This window comes from Halichoerus grypus, chromosome 1, assembly GCF_964656455.1.
Source record: "Halichoerus grypus chromosome 1, mHalGry1.hap1.1, whole genome shotgun sequence".
In the NCBI taxonomy this organism is placed as follows: domain Eukaryota; kingdom Metazoa; phylum Chordata; class Mammalia; order Carnivora; family Phocidae; genus Halichoerus; species Halichoerus grypus.
Window position 1 is genome coordinate 2,160,304 of NC_135712.1, and position 22,719 is coordinate 2,183,022.

General features: G+C 61.4%; 1 protein-coding gene across 1 annotated transcript; it reads right to left on the reverse strand.

Annotated features, from left to right (window-relative positions):
• Positions 1-9,423: 9,423 nt before the first annotated feature.
• On the reverse strand, positions 9,424-20,527 carry AIRE (autoimmune regulator). The gene is made up of 13 exons (XM_036097231.2): positions 20,282-20,527; positions 19,664-19,838; positions 19,253-19,408; positions 17,546-17,659; positions 16,420-16,562; positions 16,230-16,310; positions 15,328-15,443; positions 14,132-14,231; positions 13,423-13,605; positions 12,770-12,888; positions 12,561-12,663; positions 10,844-10,912; positions 9,424-9,815 (listed from the first exon to the last, which is right to left on the reverse strand). Exons 1-13 carry the CDS (start codon positions 20,525-20,527, stop codon positions 9,735-9,737), a joined length of 1,686 nt encoding a protein of 561 aa, XP_035953124.1. The 3' UTR covers positions 9,424-9,734.
• Positions 20,528-22,719: the final 2,192 nt, after the last annotated feature.

A 22,719-nucleotide genomic window follows, 5' to 3' on the forward strand; every position in this document is an offset into this window, starting at 1 on the left:
TCCCCTGCCCAACCCTGCGAGGTATTTGCAGTTCTAGGCCCGGTCTGTTTCAACTTTGCTTGTCAAGAAGTTGGTTGCAGGAGCCCAAGTACCCCTCCGTCCTATTCGGGCACCCAGGGAGCGCCTTCAGGCTGTAGCTCAGGCCCGCCGAGAGGGTGCGGCTGCTTGATTAGGATGCCGACTGGAAGTTAGAGCAAAACCAGCCAGCCTTCACTTGTTCATTCCTGCTTCAGGAAACACCTGCTGGACCCTTGGAAAACTTGCACACCTAAGTCATATGGGGGCCGGGACCTGGATCAGGACAATGACCTCCACCTTGCATGGTCCAGGGGTCAGCCAGGTGGAATGATGGAGCCCTTCTTGTGAGCCAGGACCCCAGGAGTGGGGACCAGCCAGAACGCGAAACAGCCTGGCCCCCACCCTCAGGGAGACTTGTCCCGAGAATCCCTGTGAACCAAATAAGGGGCTCCCCAGAAAAGCGCCCATCCTGCAGGAGCCCTTACCCAGGACTGGCGATTGGGAAGGCCCAGACAGCCACGAGGAGTCTTGGGATGCAGGTAACATTGGGTCTCCTGAGCTGAGTGGTGACAGGGCGTGGTTGCTTTATGAAAATGCCGCATGCTGATCACCTATGATTTGTGCATTTTCTTTATGTGTTATGTTCTGATAAAAGGTTTGCCTAAAGAGATTCCATTGTTGTGGTAGGAGAAACGGGGAGGTATTAGTCAAAGGGGGGCAGAGATCCGTTCTGCAGGATGAATGAGTCCTGGAGCTCCACGGTCCTGCCCGGCACCTGTTCACAATTCTGCAGTGTACCCTTAAAGCTCATGCTGGGGCGCCTGGTGGCTCAGTTGGTTGAGCATCCAACTCTTGGTTTTAGCTCAGATCATGATCTCAGGGTGGCGGGATTGAGCCCCACACCGGGCTCCATGCTCAGCTCGGAGTCTGTTTGAGATTCTTCCTCTCCCTCTGCCTCCCCCTCTGCCCCTCTCCCCCACCCCTGTGCATACTTTCTCTCCAACAAATAAAATCTTTTTTAAAAACCTCATGCTGGGGCGCCTGGGTGGCTCAGTCGTTAAGCGTCTGCCTTCGGCTCAGGTCATGATCCCAGGGTCCTGGGATCGAGCCCCGCATCGGGCTCCCTGCTCCGCGGGAAGCCTGCTTCTCCCTCTCCCACTCCCCCTGCTTGTGTTCCCTCTCTCGCTGTCTCTCTTTCTGTCAAATAAATAAATAAAATCTTTAAAAAAAAAAAAAAAAACCTCATGCTAAGTCTTTTTATCACAAATAATGATGATAATAATGAATAAAGAGGGTAACTAACAGCATTTAAAAAAATTTTGTTCCAAGAAAACCATTCCATTGTGTGGAATATTGGGAAAGAGTAGAGGTTTGGGATTGGCAGGGGGCAGGGGGCCGGGGGAGTGGTGAGTGTGAACAGAGACCACCGCGCATCTTATTTAACCGCAGAAAGTACGAACACAGCAAGCGCTATGTCCAGGATAGAGAGTGTGAACCACACACCGGATGTTCCCTCCAGGGTAACCAATATGCTGATGTTTTTGTTCACCATTTTCTTGCTTTTCTTCTAGTTTTACACGTGTGTATGTATGCCTGTGTGTGTGTGTGTGTGTGTGTGTGTGCTTAAAAACGCATGGTTTAGCTGTGCAAAGCTAAGTGGCAAACACAAAGGTCCCTGGGCAAGGAAAGGCCACTGTAACCGCTGTTGGATTGAAGCTCTCGCAGAAACGGAATGCTCTCTGGGCCACAGTCCGCCCATCTCCCTGAGAGCTGCAGCATCAGATACTGTTGCTGCGTGACAAAGTACCCCGAAACTTGGAGGCCTGTAAAGCGACACCCATTTATGATCTCATGGTTTCTGAGAGCCAGGGCTTAGAGCGTGGCTCCACTGCATGGTTCTGGTTCAGGATCTCCCGTGAGGGTGGCTGCATCATCTGCAGGCTCGACTGGGGCTGGAGCGGCTGCTTCTGCTACGGCACCCGCACGTGGCTGTGGTCGCTTCAGTGTCCTCAAACATGGTGCTGGCTCGCCCCAGAGAAAGCGATCCAAGGGGAAAACCACAGTGCTTTCAATGACCTAAACTCCGGAGTCCCACATGGCACTTCCAGCACATTCTGTCCTTTAGAAACAAGTTGCTAAGTTCAGCCCGCACTCAAGGGGAGAGCTCCCCCTCTTGAAGAAATGGAGATCAAAGAATGTGGTGACATGATTTAAAGCCACCACCAGTCCCTTCCAGGGAGACAAGTCAGCAGGGCTGTGGTGTGGGCAGGTCCTAGACATTAGGCAGGCATATAATTGGGGAATGGGCTGGTTTTTCCTGCTGCCAAGCAAACTGAGAGCCCCCTCCTGGCTCTCAGAAGATGAAATGCATGTCCCAATTGCACAGAAAACATCGAATGTTTTCTGACATGGAGTGTGTCTGGAAGTTTTTCCCACACCAACCAATTCTCCAACACCAACTGGGTGGGCAATGATTTAATTCAATTCTGACCCTAATTACCCAGTTAGGGTCAGACTCCACAGGTTAAGGGCTCAGCCCCACAAGACTGTCTCCACCTCAGATGCCAGTCATAAGTGGTGGGGCCCCAGGTCACCCACACTTCTGTCTGACTTGGCCACATTTTGGGGGTTCCCACAACTCCCCCTCCTCGGGTTTGATAATTTGCTAGAACAGCTCACAGAACTCAGGAAAGCACTTTACTTACTATTGCTGGTTTATTAGAAAGGATATGATAAGGGATGCGGATGAACAGCCAGATGAAGAAGTCCATAGGGCAAGGTCCAGAAGGGTCCCAAGTGCAGAAGCTTTCTGTCCTCAAGGAGTTGGTGCACCACCCTCCTGGCAGGTGCGTGTGTTCACCAACCCAGGAGCACTCCAAACCCCTGTGCTTAGGGTTTTTATGGGGGTTCCATCATGCTAGCACAATTGATTACATCGCCAGCCATTGGTAATTAACTCAATCTCTGCCCCTCGCCTCTCTCTGAGGTTGGGGGTGGCTGAAAGCTCCCACTCTCTGATCACTGGTTGCTTCTGGTGACCAGTCTCCCATCCTCCAAGAGTCACCTCATTGACATATCCTCAGGTGTGGTTGAATGGGGCTTGTTTTGAGTAACACAAGGTGCTCCTCTCGGCCCTATACATCAGGAAATCCCCAGGGTTTTAGAAGCTCTTGTGTCGGGAATCTGGGAGAAAAAGGACAAATATATATTTCCTATTATCACAGAAGGGAAAAAAGAGCCTCATCGGTCACAGTGACACCAAGTCAGGCACAGATAATCTGGGCCACTCACCTGGCCGTCTGCCCTCAGACTATGAAGATGGAACGATGGTGGGGACAATGTCTTTCTGGGGGAAAGGCAGCCCTCAAACTGTGCCCTGAGGTCTGCTGCCCCAGTGTGGATGGCGGCCATCCCCATCAGGTGTGCACCTGTCAGCCCTAGGATCTCTGTCATCATCAGTGTCCTTTGTGCATCTCATGTCTACCTGTTCCCAAATCTGGATGGGGCACATGCTCCTTCCTGATGAAGTGCTCATGGGAGGCATTTTTTGAGGCTCTGCACGTGTTTGAATTGACATTGCTCTACCCTGACACCCAAATGGAGATTTGCTGTATATAGAATTTTAGTTAGAAAGCATCTTCCTACAGAATTGGGGAGGTGCATTCCATTGTTCTATGGCTTCCAAAGTTGCTATTGAGAAGTCAAAGCCACTCTGACTCCTCACCATTTGCACACAACCCAATATTCTCTCTCCAGAAGCTTGTAGAATCTTCCTTTCCCAGGTGTTGTGGAATTCCACGATGAAGTGCCTCAGCAGGTCTGCTTCCCACGGCGGGGCTGGGCACGCGCTGCATCCTCCCAATGCAGCGGTGCATGTTTTCCGTCTGGGACAAGTTCTTGAGTTGTTTGACCAAGGACTTCTTCTGCTCTGCTCTCCCCTTCCCTCTTCCAGGAGCTCCCGCCCTTTACAGCTTGGATCCTGGGCTGATCACCTCTGTGTATTGTCTGTACTTTCCTATGTTCTAACTCGTTTCTGCTCTACTTTCAGAGATTTCTTTCACTTGATATCTCAACCTTGTGTGAAGTTCTCTTTTTCTGCTGGCATGGTTTTGACTTTCAAGAGTTGTTGTTCTCGGAACGTTCCTTTTAACAGAGTCCTGTTCTTATCTCATAAATAGAGGACCCATCTCCCTAAGGATCTTGCTCGTTTCATTTAATTTTTTTAACATCCTCTCCTCCATTCCAAGTCTCTTCTTTCATCCACTCGGCTTTATTTCTTTTTGTTTCTTGCTCTTGGTCATGTTAGAGGAGTGTATGGGGAATGTTGACCATCGTGGTTAAGGTAGGTTAAGCCAGGGCTCCTAACACAAGCCTCGTCTGCCTGTCCCTGGCTGATGGTCCGTGGGCCATGGGGAGACAACAGGTGCTACAAATGCAGTCCAGAGCCTGAGAGAGGAGCAGGGCAGGGACCTGCCCGGGGAGGTGGCGCGGGTCAACAGTGAGTGCTGGGAGGCTTCTCTGGGAAGATGGGCAGCTGACTTGGCTACGGGCTGAACTGGGGACTGTGATCACCTTCTGGCTGCTTGGAAAGGACCTGAGGGTCTGTCGTTGGGGTTTTGTCTTTGCTCGTGGGCTTCATTTCCCATTTTGCTGCGTTGGGTTTCAAGCACGCACTTGAGTAGAGAGAGCAGTAGAATGGCCCCCTATGCCCCTCACCCCATCCCCTCCTCTGAAGGGTCTTCAGGAAGGCCTCTCTGGGTGGAGGACGGAGGGGAGGGACGATTCTAGGGGTAGAGGCAGTGGGGGCAGGTGGCTATCCCTGCAGGCACCAGCAGTGTTGGCTGGTTCTATGGTGGTGATGGCAGAGAAGGGGGCGGATCTATGGGGTGTTTAGGAGGCCCAACCAGAAAGCCTGGGGACACAGGGTGGGACAGTGTTGGTGCCAACCTTGCTGGAGGTCCACTTGGGAGACCCACCCCGCCCTCCCGTGAGGCCCTTCAGCTGTGGCAGGGCTATTGCTCTGCCTCATCCCGCGGCTGCCCCTCATCTCTGTGTAAAGGCAGCTCCTGTGGGCATCATGAGGGCTGTTCAGAGAACAGGTAGCGGGAGCCCCAGCTCCGCCGTAGGAAGCACCATGCTGAAATGGGGAGTGCAAGGTGGTGCTCATTCATTCACTTATTCACTCACTTGTGCACAGGCTCTGTCGAGATTGGCAGGCCTGGGCTGGGGCAGTGGTGGGCGACCACCCACCCACGGGGGCTCACGTGTCCGGCATGAGGTGGATGTGCCTTTCAGAAATCATACTCTTGCAGTTATTTAAAAACAATCTGAATGAGAACAACTTACAAAGGAAAAATCATCCATAATCCCTGCTGTAACAACCTGTGTTCGTTGTTTAGTGTTTCCTCCTAGTATTTCTCTCTCCCTGTGCGTGTGCACACACACTTGCACATTCACATATGCACATATGTACATATATTTATCCACATATGTATATTCTCTTTTTGTATATATCCTGTACATTTACACTCTATATACCTTCTCTCTTTATACATACATGTATTCTATGTACGTATGTGTGCACACATAGATATATGTAAATAAAAATATATAAATATGTAAGTAAATACATTTAATTTAAATTAATACTCATCTGTTTCCCTACCAGGCTTGTACTCAGCCTTTCTAGTATCTGGATAATATCCCAATCTGTGGATATAACACTATTTCTCAAAATATTCCCTGAATACTGAATGTTTGGTTCATTTTCAAAGTATTCACTAATTCTGCAAGTATCTGCCGACCAGCCCTGCACTGGCCCTGGTCAGCCTGGTCTCTGCACCGTCTACAACACAGACTGCCCTCGGCACACACGGTCTGGAGGGGACAGGCAGTGAGCAAGTAACTAGACAAAAGACAGTCACAACGGGAGTGTGGGCTGAGGGACGGAGAGGCGGGTGTGGACAAGGACGAGGGGCTTCCGTGGGACGGGGGTGCAGCTGTGTCCTCATCACACACAGGAACGGGCTTCCTCTGGTCGGTATGTCTCTGCCAGGGGGCTGAGGCCCTCTGGCTGGGCTGCGTGGGGCACATCACGTGGACTCGCCAGTTATCAGGCAGCTTTGAGCTGGTTTGCGGGTGGGCAGCTGAAGGAAATTCTGCAGCTGGAGCAGAGTGGCCCGTCCCTGCAGCCCCTGTGAGACCCCTCCCAGAAGGGCTTTCAGAGCCCAGTGAAAATCGGCAGAGGCGTGGCCCTCAAAACTGTCTTTAAAGCACAGGGTTCACCGCTGGGTGACTCCAAAGTTCCTGCCCAGGGTGCATGTATGAGGCATGAGTTCCGTCCAGTTCAGGTTACGGGCAGGAGCTCCAGCCCTGCTTTGCTATCTTGAGTCTTGTCCAGAAATACTGCCTTTTCCTGAGCCCACAGGGCATGTCCACAGGCACCAGGCTCTTCACCCACTAGTGAGCCATGTCTCTGACCCTGAACCAGTCCGTCCCACTCAGTCCACCGAACAGGACCGGGCACCTCAGGGCAGGACTGGCTGCAGGGCCCGGCCCAAAATGAAACTCAGACCCCTTGCCCATAAATTGTTAATTTCGAAACAGTGACAACTGAGCTTCCAACCAAGTGCTGGCCTGTCCACAGGCTTCTGCTGACTCTTTGGATTGGAAGAGCTGATGTTGGTATTCTGGCCCTGCCGTGTCCTCGCTAAAGAAAAAAATACTCAGGGCGCTTGCTAACAACGGTAAGGGACTTCTCCCGGGACCACAGCAGCAGGGCAGAGGGCTCGGGCTCAAGTCCGAACACAGCCCCAGACGTGGGATTTAAGGCCAAGGAGCAGGTGGGGCACTTCAGGGTGGATGGAGGAGAAGAAACACCAAGGTGGGGGCACTGGGGCCAAGCCCCCACCAGGGCTCCTACAGAGGGCGGCCCTCAGCACCTCAGAGTGGGACGGCATTTGGACACAGGCCCCTACAGAGATGCTTCGGTTAAAGCGAGGTCACGGGGGTGGGTCCTAACCCAATCTGCTGGGGCCTGTGCGTCGAGGGGATGAGGGCCAGAGGGCCACGCAGAGGGCCCAGCAGGTGAGGACACGGGGTCCTCGGGAGGGGCCTCGGGAGCCACGCCGTGGGAAACCCGTGTGGCGGGCGCTGGGGCAGAAGGGCCGGCTCAGTCCCGCGTGCACCTGCTCGCTCGCTTGGCAGCCACGCACTTCAGGCTGTTACAGAGACGGACATTGTTCCCATGCTGGATGAGCAAGACAAACTTCCAAACCCACAGACAGACGGACGAGAGCAAGCGGACGCACCACAGCGGGTGGGATGTCCGTCAGAGCCGCAGGGCCCGCCTGTATTCCTGTCTGAGATGCCCGAGGCACACGACGGCCACGCGAGTGCAGGCTCACGGCCAGGAGTGAGCCACCGAAGACGCGGGCACATGAGCCCCCTCCTGGCCTCGCCGTCCCTGCCCTGCGGCTGGGGGCGGGGCCGGGGGTCCTTCTGCATCTCGGCGCGCTCACCACAGACAGGACTCGCGGATTCGCAAGGATGGAAGTGCCGCCTGGCAGAGGCACCCACGAAGCCGTGTGGCCCACGGTGTGGTCGGGTAAGGGGGGCTCAGGCACTCAGGGGCTCAAGTCCCCAGGAGGAGATGAGCCAGGGTGGGCCACCAGCGGGAGCCCTGAGCCCCCAGGGGGCCTCCATGGACCCGTCTATAGAGGGATTCTGATCGAGCTGGGCTCTCCAGGCCCCGGAGCCCCCAGGGGTCAACCCAGTGGTGCCAGGGCTGCCCTGAGCTGAGAGGCAGGCCAGCCCACGTCTGTGCAGCAGGGATTTGTGGTCGGGGTGCATTCGTGGGGGGGGGGGGAGTGATGTGGACACATTTGGGCATGGTGTTGGAGGCACATGGGTTCGCCCTGTCAGCTCCCCGACACAACCCCTCCCCCAGCACAGCCACCCCATCGGCTGCTCAAGGTCCAGCCCCACTCCATCCCGTCAGTGAGGGCTGGGGGCCGGGACAGGTGGGCTCAGGGCCCAGCGGCGCTCCATCTGCGGGGGAAGAGAGGGCTCTCGGGAAGCAGGGTGCTGTGAGTAGGGGAGGGCTCCCCCTCTGTGCCCCCACCCCGCTCTGGGCGAGCCAGCCTGGGCCTGCTTGTAGGCACTCCCTCCCAAAGCCTGTCTCTGTCTGTCCCAGTCCAGAAAAGCCATCCACCCTCTGAGCTGCATCCATGTGGTGGGCGCCCCTCCTGGCCTTGCTGTCCCACTGTCTGTCTGTCCCACTGCTGCCCACATGGCCTGGCCGGGCCAGCTGCCTGCTTGCTCCCAAAACAGCAATGTCCACCTCGGTGGGCGTCCTTGTTTGAACAAGCAACTCAACCAAGGATCGTGGGACTCTTACCCCGACCACTGGGCGTTGGTTTGGCCTCCCCAGCCCTGATTTGACCCTAAAGCACAGCTGTCCTAGGTGGGCCCATCCCTCCCTGCCCCATTCCCAAGGGGCTGCCTAAGAAGCCCGTGTGTGGACCGGGGTGCCCTGGAGGTATCCGGAGGAGCGGGGTGAGCCAGCCAGAGCCCATGAGTCCTATTTCTGACGTTGCTCCCTGCCTGGGCTGCCCGGGGTGGGGATGCAAGCCGCCATCCAAGTCAGCGCACGTCCCACAGCTCTGCTGCCCACACACGGCCTGTGGCCATCCCCCCTCCCCATCAGGGCGTTCCACCACAGGGGCCCTGCGGGTGGGGGGCTCTGGCAGTCCGACGTCTCCTTCCACCACAAGTGACCCAGCAGCTGTGTCCTAGACAGCGTCCTGGGGCCCGGGGCCCCCAGCCGTGGGCCAGCATCTGCCCGTGAGGAAAGTAAGGGGCGGCGCTGTCCGTGAAGCCCCCTGCACTCCGACCACCTGACCTGGTGTCTGTCCCTGCACCTGCCATCTCCACCTCCACCCCCAGCATCCTCCCGCCCCGGCCCCGGTCCTGCTTCATGCCTCACAGTGGTCACCTGCCTCTTGCGCGCGCGATCTGTCCCTCCAGCTGGAATATCCCTCTTGGACCCCCGTGCCTGGACAAATATGCACGATAAGGAAGATCATTTCTTGGATAAATGTCTCACTGAACAAGGAGGTGGCGCTGGGGCAGACGTGTGGGACGTGGAGCACCGAGGGAAGGAAGCTCTGGGCCCTGGAGGCTCTGGGAGGGACGGAGGCCGTGGGGGCACGAGGGGGCAGCAGAGGCGGGCGGGCCCAGACCTCGGGCTTGGATCTCACTGGGGGCGGAGGGGAGCCAGCAGAGAAAGGAGCGCGCCGTCCACTTCTCGGGGCCATTCCCGCGCATGGGCCTCTCCCTTCCCACCAGCACGGCCTACACTTGGGGCACCGGAAATGCAGGACCCACAGCCCCCTGGAGAGCATGTCAAACCCCCACAGGAGTGGCGTTTATTTGAGTATACGCAATGGCTCGTGTGTCCACGAAGACAAGCAGGCTACAAGCCGAGTGTGGACAACGCGGGGACCTTTCCGTTTCTCTTGGTCCTAACCTGGCTTCCCGGGGTGGGGAGTGTGTCCTGCTGGTCCTTCTCAGAGCAGGCCACCACGAGCACAAGTGGGAGCTCACTGGCATCTCTTGATTCGGAGATGGGAGAGGGGGTCCGCGCTCAGCTGAGGCCGCGTCTCCTGGGGCCTCCCCTCCCCCAGTGCTGCCCCGCAGACCCCGGCCATCCTGGATCAGGAGGGGAAGGTGGGCGCCTCGGCCAGCGGGCGGGACATGCTCTGGATGGCCCACTGCAGGATGCCGTCAAAGGAGTGCTGCAAGACAGCAGAGCAGAGGCCTCGGGGACCTGCCAGAGCCCCAGGGGACAGGTGTGTATACCCAGGCCTCCAGGGTCACCCTCCTACTCAGAGGTAGGGAAACTGAGGCCCGAGGCACAAGACATGTCAGTCGAGGGAGGGCTCCTCATCCAGTGCTCCGTCATAGCGTCCTGTAAGCACAGGGCATGGCCACTGCGGCTGTTTTGCCTCCTTCTTCTGGGGCTCTCTCCCTCACTGTGCTCGGGGGCCTGACGCTCCCCCAGGATGGAGGGGTCATGAGGAGGCCCAATATTCCAGCAGAGTGGGGTGACCGCACCAGAAGGGGCTGGTGAGTCTGCCCCTCTCTCCAACGGTCTCAGGCGGCCACCCCAGCCAGAGCTATGGGGTCTGGGCTCCCCCACAAAGACACCTGCACTGTGTGGGAACCCCTGTGCCCAGCCCACCGCACAGGGCAGGGCCCCACGTCCCAAGGAGGACACATGTGGGCCGCCTGGCTCTGGGTATGGCTGGAGGAGTCTGACCTCCTGTCAAAAGAAGACGGAATCCCTAAAAGCCCCATTTTCTTCCCAGTGACTGTAGCTGTTCATCTTAGGGCAGAGAGGCCTGGGTTGATAGGGGGCCGTGAGAGGCCCACTGAAGGTGGTCCACTGAGAGGTTCCGGGCTGCCCGCCCCACCCCTCGGGGACATCAGGCTTCCACAGTGCTGGTGCTGAGGTTCTGCAGCCCATGGCCCCGGGGGGTTTAGGACCTCCGGACAGGGCTAGACGCAGGAAGGGCTCAGGGCCCCCTTTGGGTTCCTTTGTGTGCTCAGGGCTCCCGCATATGCGGGGAGGGGCCAGCATGGGCCTGTGGTGCTCAGTGCACCCAGAGACAGGGATCCCCCAGCCGCCCCAAGGCTTGGGTGCCTGGAGGAAGAGGGGCTGGTGGAAGCCCAGCCTGGAGGAGGAGGGGCTGGTGGAAGCCCAGCCTGGAGACCAGCCTGGAGGAGGAGAGGCTGGTGGAAGGCCTGCGGGGTGATGCATTACCTCGCTTAGCAGGGACTCCAGGTCATCCCTGTGCAGAACCGGCTCGTGACCAGCAGAACCGTCTCCTGCCTGGAGCCCAGGAAAGGGAGGTCAGCCTGACTTCCGCACCCCTGCTAGGGACGGCCGAAACAAAGCAGGACTCCCTGCAGAGGCAACAGGGGCCTGGGGGCAGAGGCTCATGCCAGGGCAGTGGGGGTGCTGCCCCGCCCAGGGCCCCAGGATCTGAATTCTAACACCCGGCTCCTCCCAGGGTGGTGGGCACAGGCAGGCAGGGTCCTGGCACCGCTGGAAGCTGGTTCCCCGAGGCCTCCGAGTCTGCCGGCCTCTGCATGCTACACGCCTCCTTCTGGGGAAAGCCAGGCAACTTAAGAGAACCAGCTAGCAGGGACCCTGTCATGGATGGGGAAACTGAGGCCCAGAGAGGAAAGTTCCTGGTCCGATGCCAGCCATTCAACCATCCAACAAAGGCTGCCAGGGCCCACGGTGCCCCTGGGCAAGGGGTGAACCACCCAGGATACTGCCAGGTTCTGGCTCAAAATAGCCAAGTCTCAGCTCATCAACACCGGCCCGGGGGCAGCAGCAGCTCCAGGGCGGGAAGGAGGAGCACAGCCTCCAGGGTGTGCAGGGGCCCCGGGGAAAAGATCCGGGGCCACACCCACATTCTTGTGTCTGCACCTGGGAAAGGTGGGGCTAGGGGAGGGGTCAAGGGGGCTGGGACAAGTCACTCTCCAAGGTCATTACATTTTACATCACAAGGACAAGGTCTTTTAAAAGCAAAGACCCCAGGTGTCAATGAGGAAGCATCTTCTGGAGGGCAGGACCCCCTCCTGGCGGGGGTGGAGGTGCCCCCCCCCCCAGAGGGCTTGCGCACACTCAGTGCAGAAGGGTGGGGATGATGGGAGGCTTCCAGGCCGATCTGCACACTGCACGCAGGCGGGTGTGGGCCGGGCCAAGCCACGGGGTTGCACCGAGCCCCCTCGTGGGCAGGGCCTCGGCCCCCAGTGCCTGGGCTGGCCTGGTACCCACGCAGCGTGTTCGGGGGAGTACGCGGTGCAGCTGGGAAGGAGGGTGGGCCATAGATGGGGGTAGGACTTATCACCTCCCCCAGGGCCCTCAGAGGTTGTCCTGGGGGCAGGGACATGGTCAGGAAGGCCCCTGCTGCGGGAGAGGCTCCTGTAGGAGCGCCCAGGACTCCCACCCCCCAGGTTCCCAGGACCACTGCGGCTCAGCAGGAAGGCAGAGTAATGACCACAGACAGCTTGTCCCCAAGGGCTCCGGCTGGCTGCAGGATGGGGCCGGAGAGGGTCCCAGCCCGCCACTGCTGGAGGACTAGGAGCCCAGTACAGAGCCGGGTCACACCGGGCAGTCCAGTATGCTTGCTCATCCCAGGTGTGGAGCCTCCTTGCTGCTTCCGCCTCACCCCCACCCCACCGGGGGATAGGTGACCCCAGGGGCTGGGAGAGGGGGGACTTGGGGCTGGGCTCGGTCATCGTGAAACAGATGCATCCAACTGGCATCTCATTCCACTATTGCTTAGTGGGTTTCCCTTTCAAACAGATGTTACCAAAAAGGAGTCTATTTGAACAACTGTATTGTATAAAAACAACGAACAAGGGGTTCATTGGTGCACACCCGCGAAGCTGGCGCCTGGAGGGGACCTGGAGGTGTGCTGGCCCCCCAACCCCGAGGGGTCCGCGCCTCCCCGGGTAGCACTGACCTTGGCAGGCCCCGGCGCAGCGCGGGCGGGGTTCGGGGCGGGGGCCCCCTCCTCGGGGGCAGGGGCGGCATCTCCGGAGCAGGATCGGCAGCGCGGGACCGCCCTGCGCACAGCGGACGAGGGTGTCGGTGTGTGTGGGCGGGGGAGGGGGGGCGCGCCGGCGACCCCGGTGTCCCTCCCCGGCCCGGCGCCCCAGCCGCCGCACTCACCCTGGCCGGGCGGCGCCCCCGGGAAAGTGGCAGCGCCAGTGGAAGGCGGCGGCGCAGTGCGCGCACCGCAGTGCGTCCGTGCCGTCCCCGCACACGCCGCACCGCGCGGCCGCCGGGCCCTGGAGGGGAGCAGCGCCGTGACTGCGGCGGGGAGAGGGGCGCACCCCGGCCCCTGGGAGCTCAGGGACACCCGGCGCCTTTGGACTGCAGCCCTGAGAGACCTCGCTCCCCCTTGGTGGGCCCGGACCCCCTTTAGGGCTGGTCAAGGGGACCCCAGAACCGCCCCCCCCAGGAGAGGCGGGAGGGTGTGGGTGATGGGCCATCCCCCTTATTGTGGTGCCTGGTGGGGAGGGGTTTCAGGATCAGGGACAGAATCTCACTGGTGCTGGAATCCCTCGGCAAGTTTGCTTCCCCTGCCCCAGCTCTTCACAGCGCTCCGTCCTTGTTCTGGGCGCCCCTGGGCCGCCCTCTCCACGGCCAGTCTGGCTGCTCTTGGCAAAGGCCTCCCTCAGCCCTGACCCCAACCCCCCATCTGACTACTGCCCCGTGTCCCCCTGCACGTCAGAGCTCCATCTGGCTGCTCCGCAGACCCTGAGCCTTCCCCCCCCCCCCCCCCCCCCGCAGACAGCCACCCCAACCCCCACACCCCTCACCTGCTGCCCCTCAGGGCCCACACACAGTAGCGGGCGCAGGGCTGAGGGGTCCAGCACCGGCAAGGGGGCTGCCGAAGGTGGGGCCAGCAGGTGCTTGTAGGGGACAGCAGCATCTATCCCGGCTGGGGGCTCCCTGGACAGTCCCTTCGCCTCTTCTCCTGCCAACCTCAGTCCCAGAAGGACCTGGAACCAGAGGGTCAGTGCTTGGAGAGGCCACAGGGGACCTGCACGGCACCACCCAGGGAGTCAGTGATCGCCGGGACCCTGGCAACCCGGGGGGCTGGTGTGGGGGGAACCCCACACTGGGTTGGAAAGGTTTGAGTACAGTTCCTGGCTCAGCAAGGTCCTTGAGCCTTTCCCCCCTTAAGACTGGGTGTCTGTGGCCCTCACGGGCTGTCAGTGATCACTCAGTATAGACCCGGGCATGGCTTGTACCACTCATGTCTTTGCTGCAACGGAATGCTTAAAACATTTTTAGAGAATGTTCTCAGTAGCCAAAGTGCATCCCCTGTGCTGGACCGGCAGAGCTGAGGCCCCGAGTCAGCCCTGAGAAACCGGGCCATCGTAAAGGCCACTTCCCAGTGTAGAAAGCCAAGCCGGTGAGGCCCGGCCAGGGGTGGGGGCGCACGGTTCTAGGGCTGGGGCCGGTCTGACCTACAGGAGCAGCCAGGATGCTGGACAGGGGGCCCTGCAGGGGACCTGTGCGCACCGGGGTCTCCACAGGCGGCTCCTGGGGCCGGGGCTCCTCAGCCCGGGGCAGGTCCCGCTGGGCTCTTCCCTGAAGGCAGCTGGAGCACCTCCAGGTCCCGCTGCTCACGTGGTCACCAGCCAGACGCATGCAAGGTGAGCAGAAGGGACAGTAGACTCCCAAACACATAGGGCAGGGGAGACCCGAGGGTTCCTCTAAGTCAGCCCTTTCCCTTTACAGATGGGGAAACTGAGGCCCGGGCAGGACAGTGGGCAGAGCCACGATGGAAGCGCTGCCTTGGCCAGTCAGCAGGAGAGCCCAGGATACTGGGAAATTTACCCCTGGTGGGGTGGCCCTCGCTAGCCTGGTCAGTGTCCCGTCTGAGAGCTTCTCTGATGAGTCCCGAGAATCCCGGACACCTGCTAACCTGGAGTGGCCTGTGTGTGGCTCTCATGGGCCCCGCCCCGTCAGTGGGACCTCTCTGAACTGGGGTGTTTATACCCCCCAGGCCCACGTTTCCACAAGGGGGGTGGTGCCCAGCAGAAGGGGACATGGTCAAGGGCAGGAAGGAAGACAGCAGCCCCATCGCTGGAGCTGAGGGATGACCCTGGCCGAAACCTTTCATTTTAGTGACAAGCATCTGGGGCTCAGAGACAAGCAGCCTAGTCAAGGTCACTCAGGGAGCCGGGCAGGGCCAGAGTAGAAGGGGGCTCACTTCTCCCACCCAGACTCTTCCCCACGGCTGCGGTGTCCCGCGGGAGCTGGTGGGAGAGGGCAGGGCTGGGAGGGTGGGGGAAGGGAGCGCCAGGAGGCAGACTCCAGAGGACTCGTGCCCTGCCAGGGACGGGCACCCATTCAGCCTGACTTCTTGCTTGGAGAGGGGGGACTGGCTGCTCTTGGGAGTTTGGGCTGGGGGTGTGTGATGAGATGGGACAGAATGGCCGTTCTTCACCGGGAGCCTTCATCCTGCTTCTCTGCCCTCTGGGGCCCTGCTGGCCAGGCTTGGGGGGGGGGCGGGCAGTGCGGCCACACGGGGAGGGGGGGTGCGAGGACCCAGGCCCCAGCCCCACTGCCCAGTGATGTGGACCAAGGCCTCCCTCCCAGGTGGGCCCCACTTCCCTCTGTGGAACAGAGAGTCTTCTGGGCAGCTTTGTGCTCAGGGTCAGCTGGGTAGAAGTAGCCATGAAGCCAGGTGGGGGGCGGCCTGGGTGGCTCACCTGGGAATGTCGCGGAGCGGCGGCGACAGGCAGGCCAGGTGGAAGGCCCGGGGGCAGCCGTCGCAGCAGATGAGCTCCCCGCCATCCCGGCATACGGCACACTCATCCTCGTTCTTCTGACGCGGGCAAGACACACGCGTCCTCTGGAAGATCCCGGGACGGGGCAGCGCCCTCCCCGAGAGCCCCTCAGAATAGCTCCACTGCAGCGTTCCCCAGGGGCACCCTAGTCCCCTGCCTGCTCCCTGCTGGCCCATGCCTAAAATTCTGCCCCGGCTCGCTGCCCTCCCCCAAGATGCCCTCCATCTCTGAGGCTCTAGGCCCCACGGCACAACCCTGCCTGACGGTGCCACGGTCCCCTCCGGGGTGCCACCTCTTCAGAAGCCCAGCAGACCGGGCAGCCCTGCACAGCAACGAGCACACTCATTGTAATAATCCCCCCGATCCTGCCATCGGGGGAGCCCCTGGGGGCAGGCAGGGATCCTGCTCATTCCTGGGTGCCTGGGGCCCCGCCCGCGCCTGGCATGGGAGAGGGGCGGTCAGATCTGGGATGGGTTCTGCCTTGTGCTCAGAGCCCAAGGACGTGCTTGACGCTCAGCTCCCTGGCTCCCAGCAGGGGCCACCTCCCCACCCGCCGGCCCCCGGTGAGACAAGGGGCAGCTGGTGCCTCGACCAGACCCGTGGTGTTCAAAGCCTGGTAGGACTCACTTTCTCTGACTTATTTGAATTTTTACAGTTGTGTTATCAGAAAAAATCGTATTAAACAAAAGCTCTACTCTGTGAACAGGAGCTCAGGCCTCTGTCCTCCTCACCTGAGTGAGTGGCCTGGCCGAGGGACAGAGCGGCAGAAGGCCGCCCTCGGGTTTGTGGGGAGGGAGGAGTTCCATCCGAGGTCCGGGCATTACCTGGTGCAGCTGGGGCTCGCTGGGGAGGGCAGGAGGGGCCTGCACCCTGCCCTGTTGGCCTGTTCTCAGCTCACCTGCACCCTGCTGCGGGGGAGAGGGGGGTCACCACAGTGAGGAGCCCCCGCATGCAGGCCCAGCCCCAGCTGAGCTCTGTGGGTGCTGGGCGAGGGGTGTCAAGTGGGGTGCTTACAGGGGCAGAAGCCTGGGTCCCCTTGGCTCGGACCAGGGTCTTCAGGCTGCTGCTCCGGGTCTTGTTCTTCCCCCCACTGGGGTCTTCGAACTTGCTGGGAGTATAAAACTCCCCCCCAACCTGGAGGCACTTCTTGGAGCCACCTGGGAGGAGAGGCTGACTGGGCCCTGCACAGCTGCACTCCTGGCCTGGGCGCCGTGGGTGGCTGGGTGCAGAGGCTGGGCGCTCTGCAGCTTTCCCCTGCTTCTCCCCCACTGCACTCAGCCCCGCTCAGCTCTGTGACCAGGGTCCTGGGCACAGGAGGGGTCTCCTGCGGGGACTGTACTGGGTGAAGCGTGTCCACCAGATTCGCATCTGCCTGGAATCTCAGAGCGCAGACTTACTGGGGAGTAGGGTCTTTATAGGTGGGATTAGTTAAGGATTAGTTAAGATGGGCTCCCGAGGGACACTGGGTCCAATGACGGGTGTCCCCAAGAAGAGCGGAGAGGACACAGACAGACACAGGGAGGAGACCCTGTGACTTGGGGGCAGAGGCTGCAGTGATGGGGCGGGCACAGGCCTGCCAGCAACCAGCCTCGAGCCTCCGGAGGGAGCAAGGCCCTACCAACACCTTGATTTTGGAACTCCTATTGTTCTAAGCTGCCCAGTTTGTGGCCATTAGTTATAACTGCCGTAGCGAACTACTGCAGGGTCCTCGGGGCCCTCCCTGGGGGGTGAGACCGGGGCCCGCATTGGCCCCAGGGCCAGCGTGGGCCCTGGCTGTCCTTGGCATCCCCGCCGGCAGGTGCCCAGCCCAGAGGGAAGGGAGGGAGGTGTGTGGGGGCGGGGCAGGTGCTGAAGGCTGTCCTGCAGAGAGCCTCCTGGGGGTGGGGGGGTGAGCCCAGGACTCTCAGGGGCCCATCTGAGCACACAGAGGTGACCCAGGATGTGGCCCTGGACTGCCGGCCCTGCAGAAGTCCAGGAGTCCCCCAGCCCTGAGGGCAGCCCTCGGTGCCCATCCCGCCCCTCCCGAGGTAGCAGAGCCACGGTCCCACCTGCGCTGGGGCCGCCAGGTGCAAAGGAGGGACATGGATCGAGGGGGCCTGCATCCCCCCTCGCGGCCCCTCTGGTGGTGCCATCCATCTACCTGACTCAAACACCTGCTGGATGAGAATCCCCTCCACTGCCCCACAGGCTCCTGGGACGTCCCCAGACGACACCGTCACGGCTCTCTGGACCGAAGTGGACATGGTCTGAATTCCTGGGGAAGGGAGTCCCAGATGGGGGGTCATCAGTTGGAAAGAGGACCCCTGAACACCTCTTTCCTGCAGGCAGTGGGGAGTGAGAGGTGCCCGGGCTGTGGGATCTTTATTTCCTTCTGCCCAGGGCAGGCCTTGGAGGGGGCCCAGCCCCTCCACACACAGACAGACAGACAGACAGCCCGTGTGAAACTGCAGAGAGAGGCCATGGGTACGTGTGGTATGTATCTGTGTGCATGTGTGTGTGTGTGTGTGTGTACGATGTGGGATGTGTGCTGTGTGGTATGGATGTGCTATAGGGTGCGGGATGCACGCTGTGTGGAGTGTGTCGAGTGTGTGTGTGTGTGTGGTGTGAGGATGCGGTGTGGGATGCACGCTGTGTGGAGTGTGTGTGTGTGTGTGTGTGTGGTGTGAGGCTGCGGTGTGGGATGCACGCTGTGTGGAGTGTGTCGAGTGTGTGTGTGTGTGTGTGTGGTGTGAGGATGCGGTGCGGGATGCACGCTGTGTGGAGTGTGTGTGTGTGTGTGTGTGTGTGTACGATGTGGGATGTGTGCTGTGTGGTATGGATGTGCTGTAGGGTGCGGGATGCACGCTGTGTGGAGTGTGTGTGTGTGTGTGTGTGGTGTGAGGATGCGGTGTGGGATGCACGCTGTGTGGAGTGTGTGTGTGTGTGTGTGTGTGTGTGTGTGTGGTGTGAGGATGCGGTGTGGGATGCACGCTGTGCGTGTGGGAGCTCACTGCACACGGCGGGCGGGGTGAACAGGGCCCCCAGACCTGGCCCTGGGATGTGCTGGGAAGGAGGCCGAGTTCAGGGCCGCCCGGAGGTCAGGCGACCACAGGAGGTCTCTGGGGTACCCCGGGGAAGGGGCAAGGAGGGGACAGACGGGGGCCCGGCGTCATTCAGCTGACGGACCAAGCAGGACTCTGGCAGAAGCACAGTCTGAGCCGGGCCTGTAGGACGGGGACGCGGACCGGGCACACGTGGGGTGACCTGAGACGCTCCCCCCTGCCCCTGGTGCGTCCGTCCAGCGGAGGCTTTGGGAGGAGACGCCAGGCCAGCATGGTCCCGCCCCCAGGACAGGCCCTCGGAGGGCAGCACCCCGCCCAGGCCCTTGATCCCTTGACCCCGGCCCAGGAGCTGGGAGGCCTGGGGGCCTGGCCCACCGTTCCCGGCGGGAGGCCTTCTCGGCCGGCTTGGCCTTTGCTTGGGGGCCTGCAGGGGGAGCGCACCAGCCTGGCCCTGGTCTCCCCGCTGGGGCCAAAGCCAGCGGCCGAGGGCGGGGGCGGGAGAGCACCCAGCTGGGGCCTCCCCAACTCCCGGGGTCCCCTCGCTTTACCATGCTCTGGTGTCTACACCTGTAAAAGGACATAACACCCACCTGCCTGCTTCCCGGGGCCCTGGGACAAGGGACAGCTAGGCTCATCCATCCGAACATCCAGAGGGGACCTCTGCAGTCCCTGCCAGGCTGGCTCCGGGCCAGGCGGCTGGTGCTCCGGAGCCGGGGTGGGGGGGTGGGGGGGTGGGGAGGGTGCACTCAGGGGGTGTCGGGCTCCCCAGGGCAACCTGTGGCCAACTAGCTCCTCAAACTAAGTACCTGGGCTGGAGGTGCCCCGTGGAGACAGTGCCGCCGGCGGGGTGGCCCTCGGCTCCTCCAGGGCCTTCCTCTTGGTGGGGGGTCTGGGCAGCGGCACTGGGGCCTTGGGGCCCGGCGGGGGCTTCCTCCCCTTCCGGGGCTGGCTGAGGTCCACATCTGCAGGGTGCAAGTGGGGGCCAAGCCTCAAGACCGGACCCACACCTTGGCAAGGTGGGCGAGACCTCGGCCCTTTGGCATGCAGAAGCCAGGACGGTCCTCGGTGATGTCCAGGGGCCCCCCAACCACGCCCCGACCCTCCCTCTTCAGTCCAGCTGGGCTGACTCCAGCGGCCCCAGGCCCCCAGCGGGGGTGGGTGCTGAGCCCCGTGGGATCCCAGCCCCCGGCCCTCCGCCACCACAGTGCCCTCCCCACCTTTGGGGAAGCTGTCTAGGATGGGCTGCAGCCGGGCGTATCTCTCCAGGTTGTAGTCCTTAAAGAGAACTTTCCAGAAGCCCAGGATGGCAGCTGTGTCTTGGGTCAGGAGCCACGAGAGGAGGGCGTGGAAGGCCTGCGGGCAGCCTTCCTTCTCCTTCAGACGCAGCGTCTCCTGAAGCAGGAGTGGGGAGTGGGAGGCCCTGCCTCCTGCCTCCTGCCTCCCCAGCACCCCCACTTCCTGCCACCGCCCCCAGAGGGTGCTGCAGGAGACCCGGGCACCGTGTCCATGCCCTTGGGTTGAGGTGGGCGTGGGGGTGCCCGGGGTGCTGGGGGCGAGGGAGGCCCCCCTAGAACTCACCTTAGGGGACCACGCCCCTGGCTTGGAGGGCAGCTTCCGGAGGGCTGGGAGGGGGCGTTGGGGAGGACAGGAACTTGTCCTGGAGACCGGGCCCCATCCCCTCTTCACATCAGCAGCCCCCATCCCACCCCCCCTGGCCCCCACTCGTGGGGGCAGCTAGGGTCCATCTGGAGCTCGTCCTCCCAGACACTGCCCCTGGCTGGACAGCAGGGCTTGGGGAGGGCTGGGGGGCACTGGGGGCCTGGGTTGGGGCCCACCTGGAACTTGTCCTCGGGCACCACGTCGTGGTCGGCCAGCGCGTGCAGCAGCGGGAAGGCGCTGTCCACCGCCACGGCGATCTCCGTGCGGTGCAGCCTCAGGAGACGGCGCAGAATGGCGTCCCCCCCTGCCTGGGCCTCGCCCACCCTCGCGGGGCCCGGGGGCACGGGGCTGGGAGCCCCCTCTCCCCGCCTGGGGTCCCGCGGCCTTGGGGTGCCGCTGGACTTGTGGGGCGTCTGGGCCATCTCCGCCTCCTGGCCCTTGCACAGCCCCTACCCTGCCGGGCACCTGGGCGGTGCACCTGGGCGAGCACCTGTGCAGGGCTGAGCCCAGCCGGAGCCCAGTCTCTATTATAGCAAGACCCCCCCCCCCGCCCCGAAAGAGCAAAGCCTGTGTTTCCCCAGAGCCAATCAGGACCGGAGGGAGGGGCAGGAATGGAAACTTCTCTGTAATCCAGTAAAGACAAGGCCCCAGCCACCCCAATTCCACACCTGCCAGGAAGCTGGTGGCGTCTCTCTCCTTTGTAAAGGAGGCTTCGGGACCAGGGCCCAGCCCCTCTGTGAGAGGGCTGGGAGGCTCTCGGTTCCAGAACTGCGGTTCTGTTCAGATGGGACGCGACAGCCAGCACAGGTGCCCTCCGCCTCACCCGAGACCCACGGGGCTGCCCAGGGGCTCCGGCTCTCAGGCTGGGACCACAGGGCTGATTGGGGCAGGGCCGCTGGTGGGGAATGGGCATGACCACCCCCACTGCTCAGGGCCCTGGGCCTGGGCTGTAGGACGGTCAGATGGAGGAGTGCTTGTCTGATGGAGGACTGAGTCTGTGCCAGGGGGTACAGCGCTGGGCATTGCCCGGAGGCTGTGTGATGCTGGGCCAATCGCTTTCCCTCTCTGAGACTCAGCCCCCTCATCTTTAACATGAGCACATCACCCTGGGGGACCCAGCTGCAACCTACCGTCCCCTTCCTGCAGGTGTGTTCAAAAAAAGCTTGGAGAAGGCAGCTGACCCTGTGGACTGATGCCCCTGAGTATGGGTCCCGGGAGCTCCTGTCCTGTCCTGCTCACAGCCCAGGGGAGGGATGCCCCAGGAGCCTTCCTAGGGCTGGCGACAGAGGCTGGAGGATGGTGTAGGAAAGTGGGGAAGCGGTCCCAGGGGGGTTGCAGCAGAAGAGGGACCCGCATCCCAGGCTATGGTGGGCGAGCGCAGGGGACAGGGGCCTGGCAAATTGCGGGACCCATAGTGGCCCAGTGTGGACAAGGGCCACAGAGGAAAGGCCCGTCCGGGCAGCCAGGCTTCAGAGCTGCGGGAGGTCTTTGGAAGAAGAACCTGGTCAGGTTTGGATGGGGCTGGAGGTGAGTGCGGGTGCCAGGAAGCCTGGGGTCTGGGCAGTGCTGGGCTGGGTGGGGTCGCCTGGGCAGGGGGAGGGGGGCCCAGACAGATTCCATGGGGGTGTCGCCAAGATTTCTCACGAGTTTAGGTCGCTATGTTCTCTACTGAGGTGGGGGTTGTGGGGTGGGGGGCTGCTGAGGGCCCCCTCCTCCTACCACGGAGTCCTGTGTGCGTTTCTCACCCTCTCCGGGCCTGGGTCCCTGGGAGTTCAGTCCCACACAAGCTGAGATTGCTGCTGGGCAGGGCTTCTGGGGTGTTCGGGAACAAGCCTGAGCTCGGGCGGTGGGGGTTGTCACCCAGAGAGCCGGGACCTGTGTGAGGACCCGGAGAGCAGTGAGGGTCAGGACAGATGGGTGCGGCTGTGGAATGTTCTGGGGCCTCTGACCTGGGAGCAGGGCCCTCGAGCTGCCCACCTCTGGGGCTCCGAGCCCAGCGGCTGCAATGCTGGGGGGTGGCCGTGGAGGAGTGGGACTTGGGGCAGCGCCAGGCTGTCCCGCCCTGTGCCATCCACAGATGCCCAGAGGAAGCACCCCCGCAGCCCCCGCCAAACCCCGTCCCCTCTATGTCTATGTATCCACCGTGGCATCTGAAAGAAAGCAGAAGTCAAAGTCACTCCTGAACCTAGGGTCCCCTAGAGCGCCCCGCGTCCCCTCGCTCATGTGGGTCAGGTCTCAGGGAGCGGAGCCACTTCGTGCCACATGTAACGGCACCCGCTGGGCCAGCAAGCTGCAGGGTTCCACATAGTGGCCCCGGGGGTGCTGGGGACCCGTGCTTGTGGCGTTAGGGTGACCAGCAGCCACCTCTCCGGCAGCTCAGTGTCCCTCCCCTTTGGGCCAAGCTGTCCTCCAACGCCACTCCACACTCAGCAGTTTTCCCCCAGTGGCTGCTCATCAAGGGACACTTTAACCACAAGACAACGGTCCAGGGGATTAAAAATAGCCAAGAAGATCAAGTCTTCACTTCACTTTTCTCAAGCTACGAAAGCCTTGTGGGTGCACCTGGGTCAGCAGCCCAGCCTGGCCTGCAGGCACCACCCAGCTTCTCACTTAG

What these genes read in the sequence shown, in the direction of transcription:
- AIRE (XM_036097231.2), bottom strand. Translation starts at nt 20,527, where the DNA reads ATGGCCCAGACGCCCCACAAGTCCAGCGGCACCCCAAGGCCGCGGGAC. An exon ending in TGGGCCCTGAGGGGCAGCAG is followed by an intron (nt 12,889 to 13,422) that starts GTGAGGGGTGTG and finishes GCTCCCCTCCAG; the next exon opens with GGCCCGGCGGCCGCGCGGTG. An exon ending in TGGAGTCCCTGCTAAGCGAG is followed by an intron (nt 9,816 to 10,843) that starts GTAATGCATCAC and finishes GCTGTCTTGCAG; the next exon opens with CACTCCTTTGACGGCATCCT.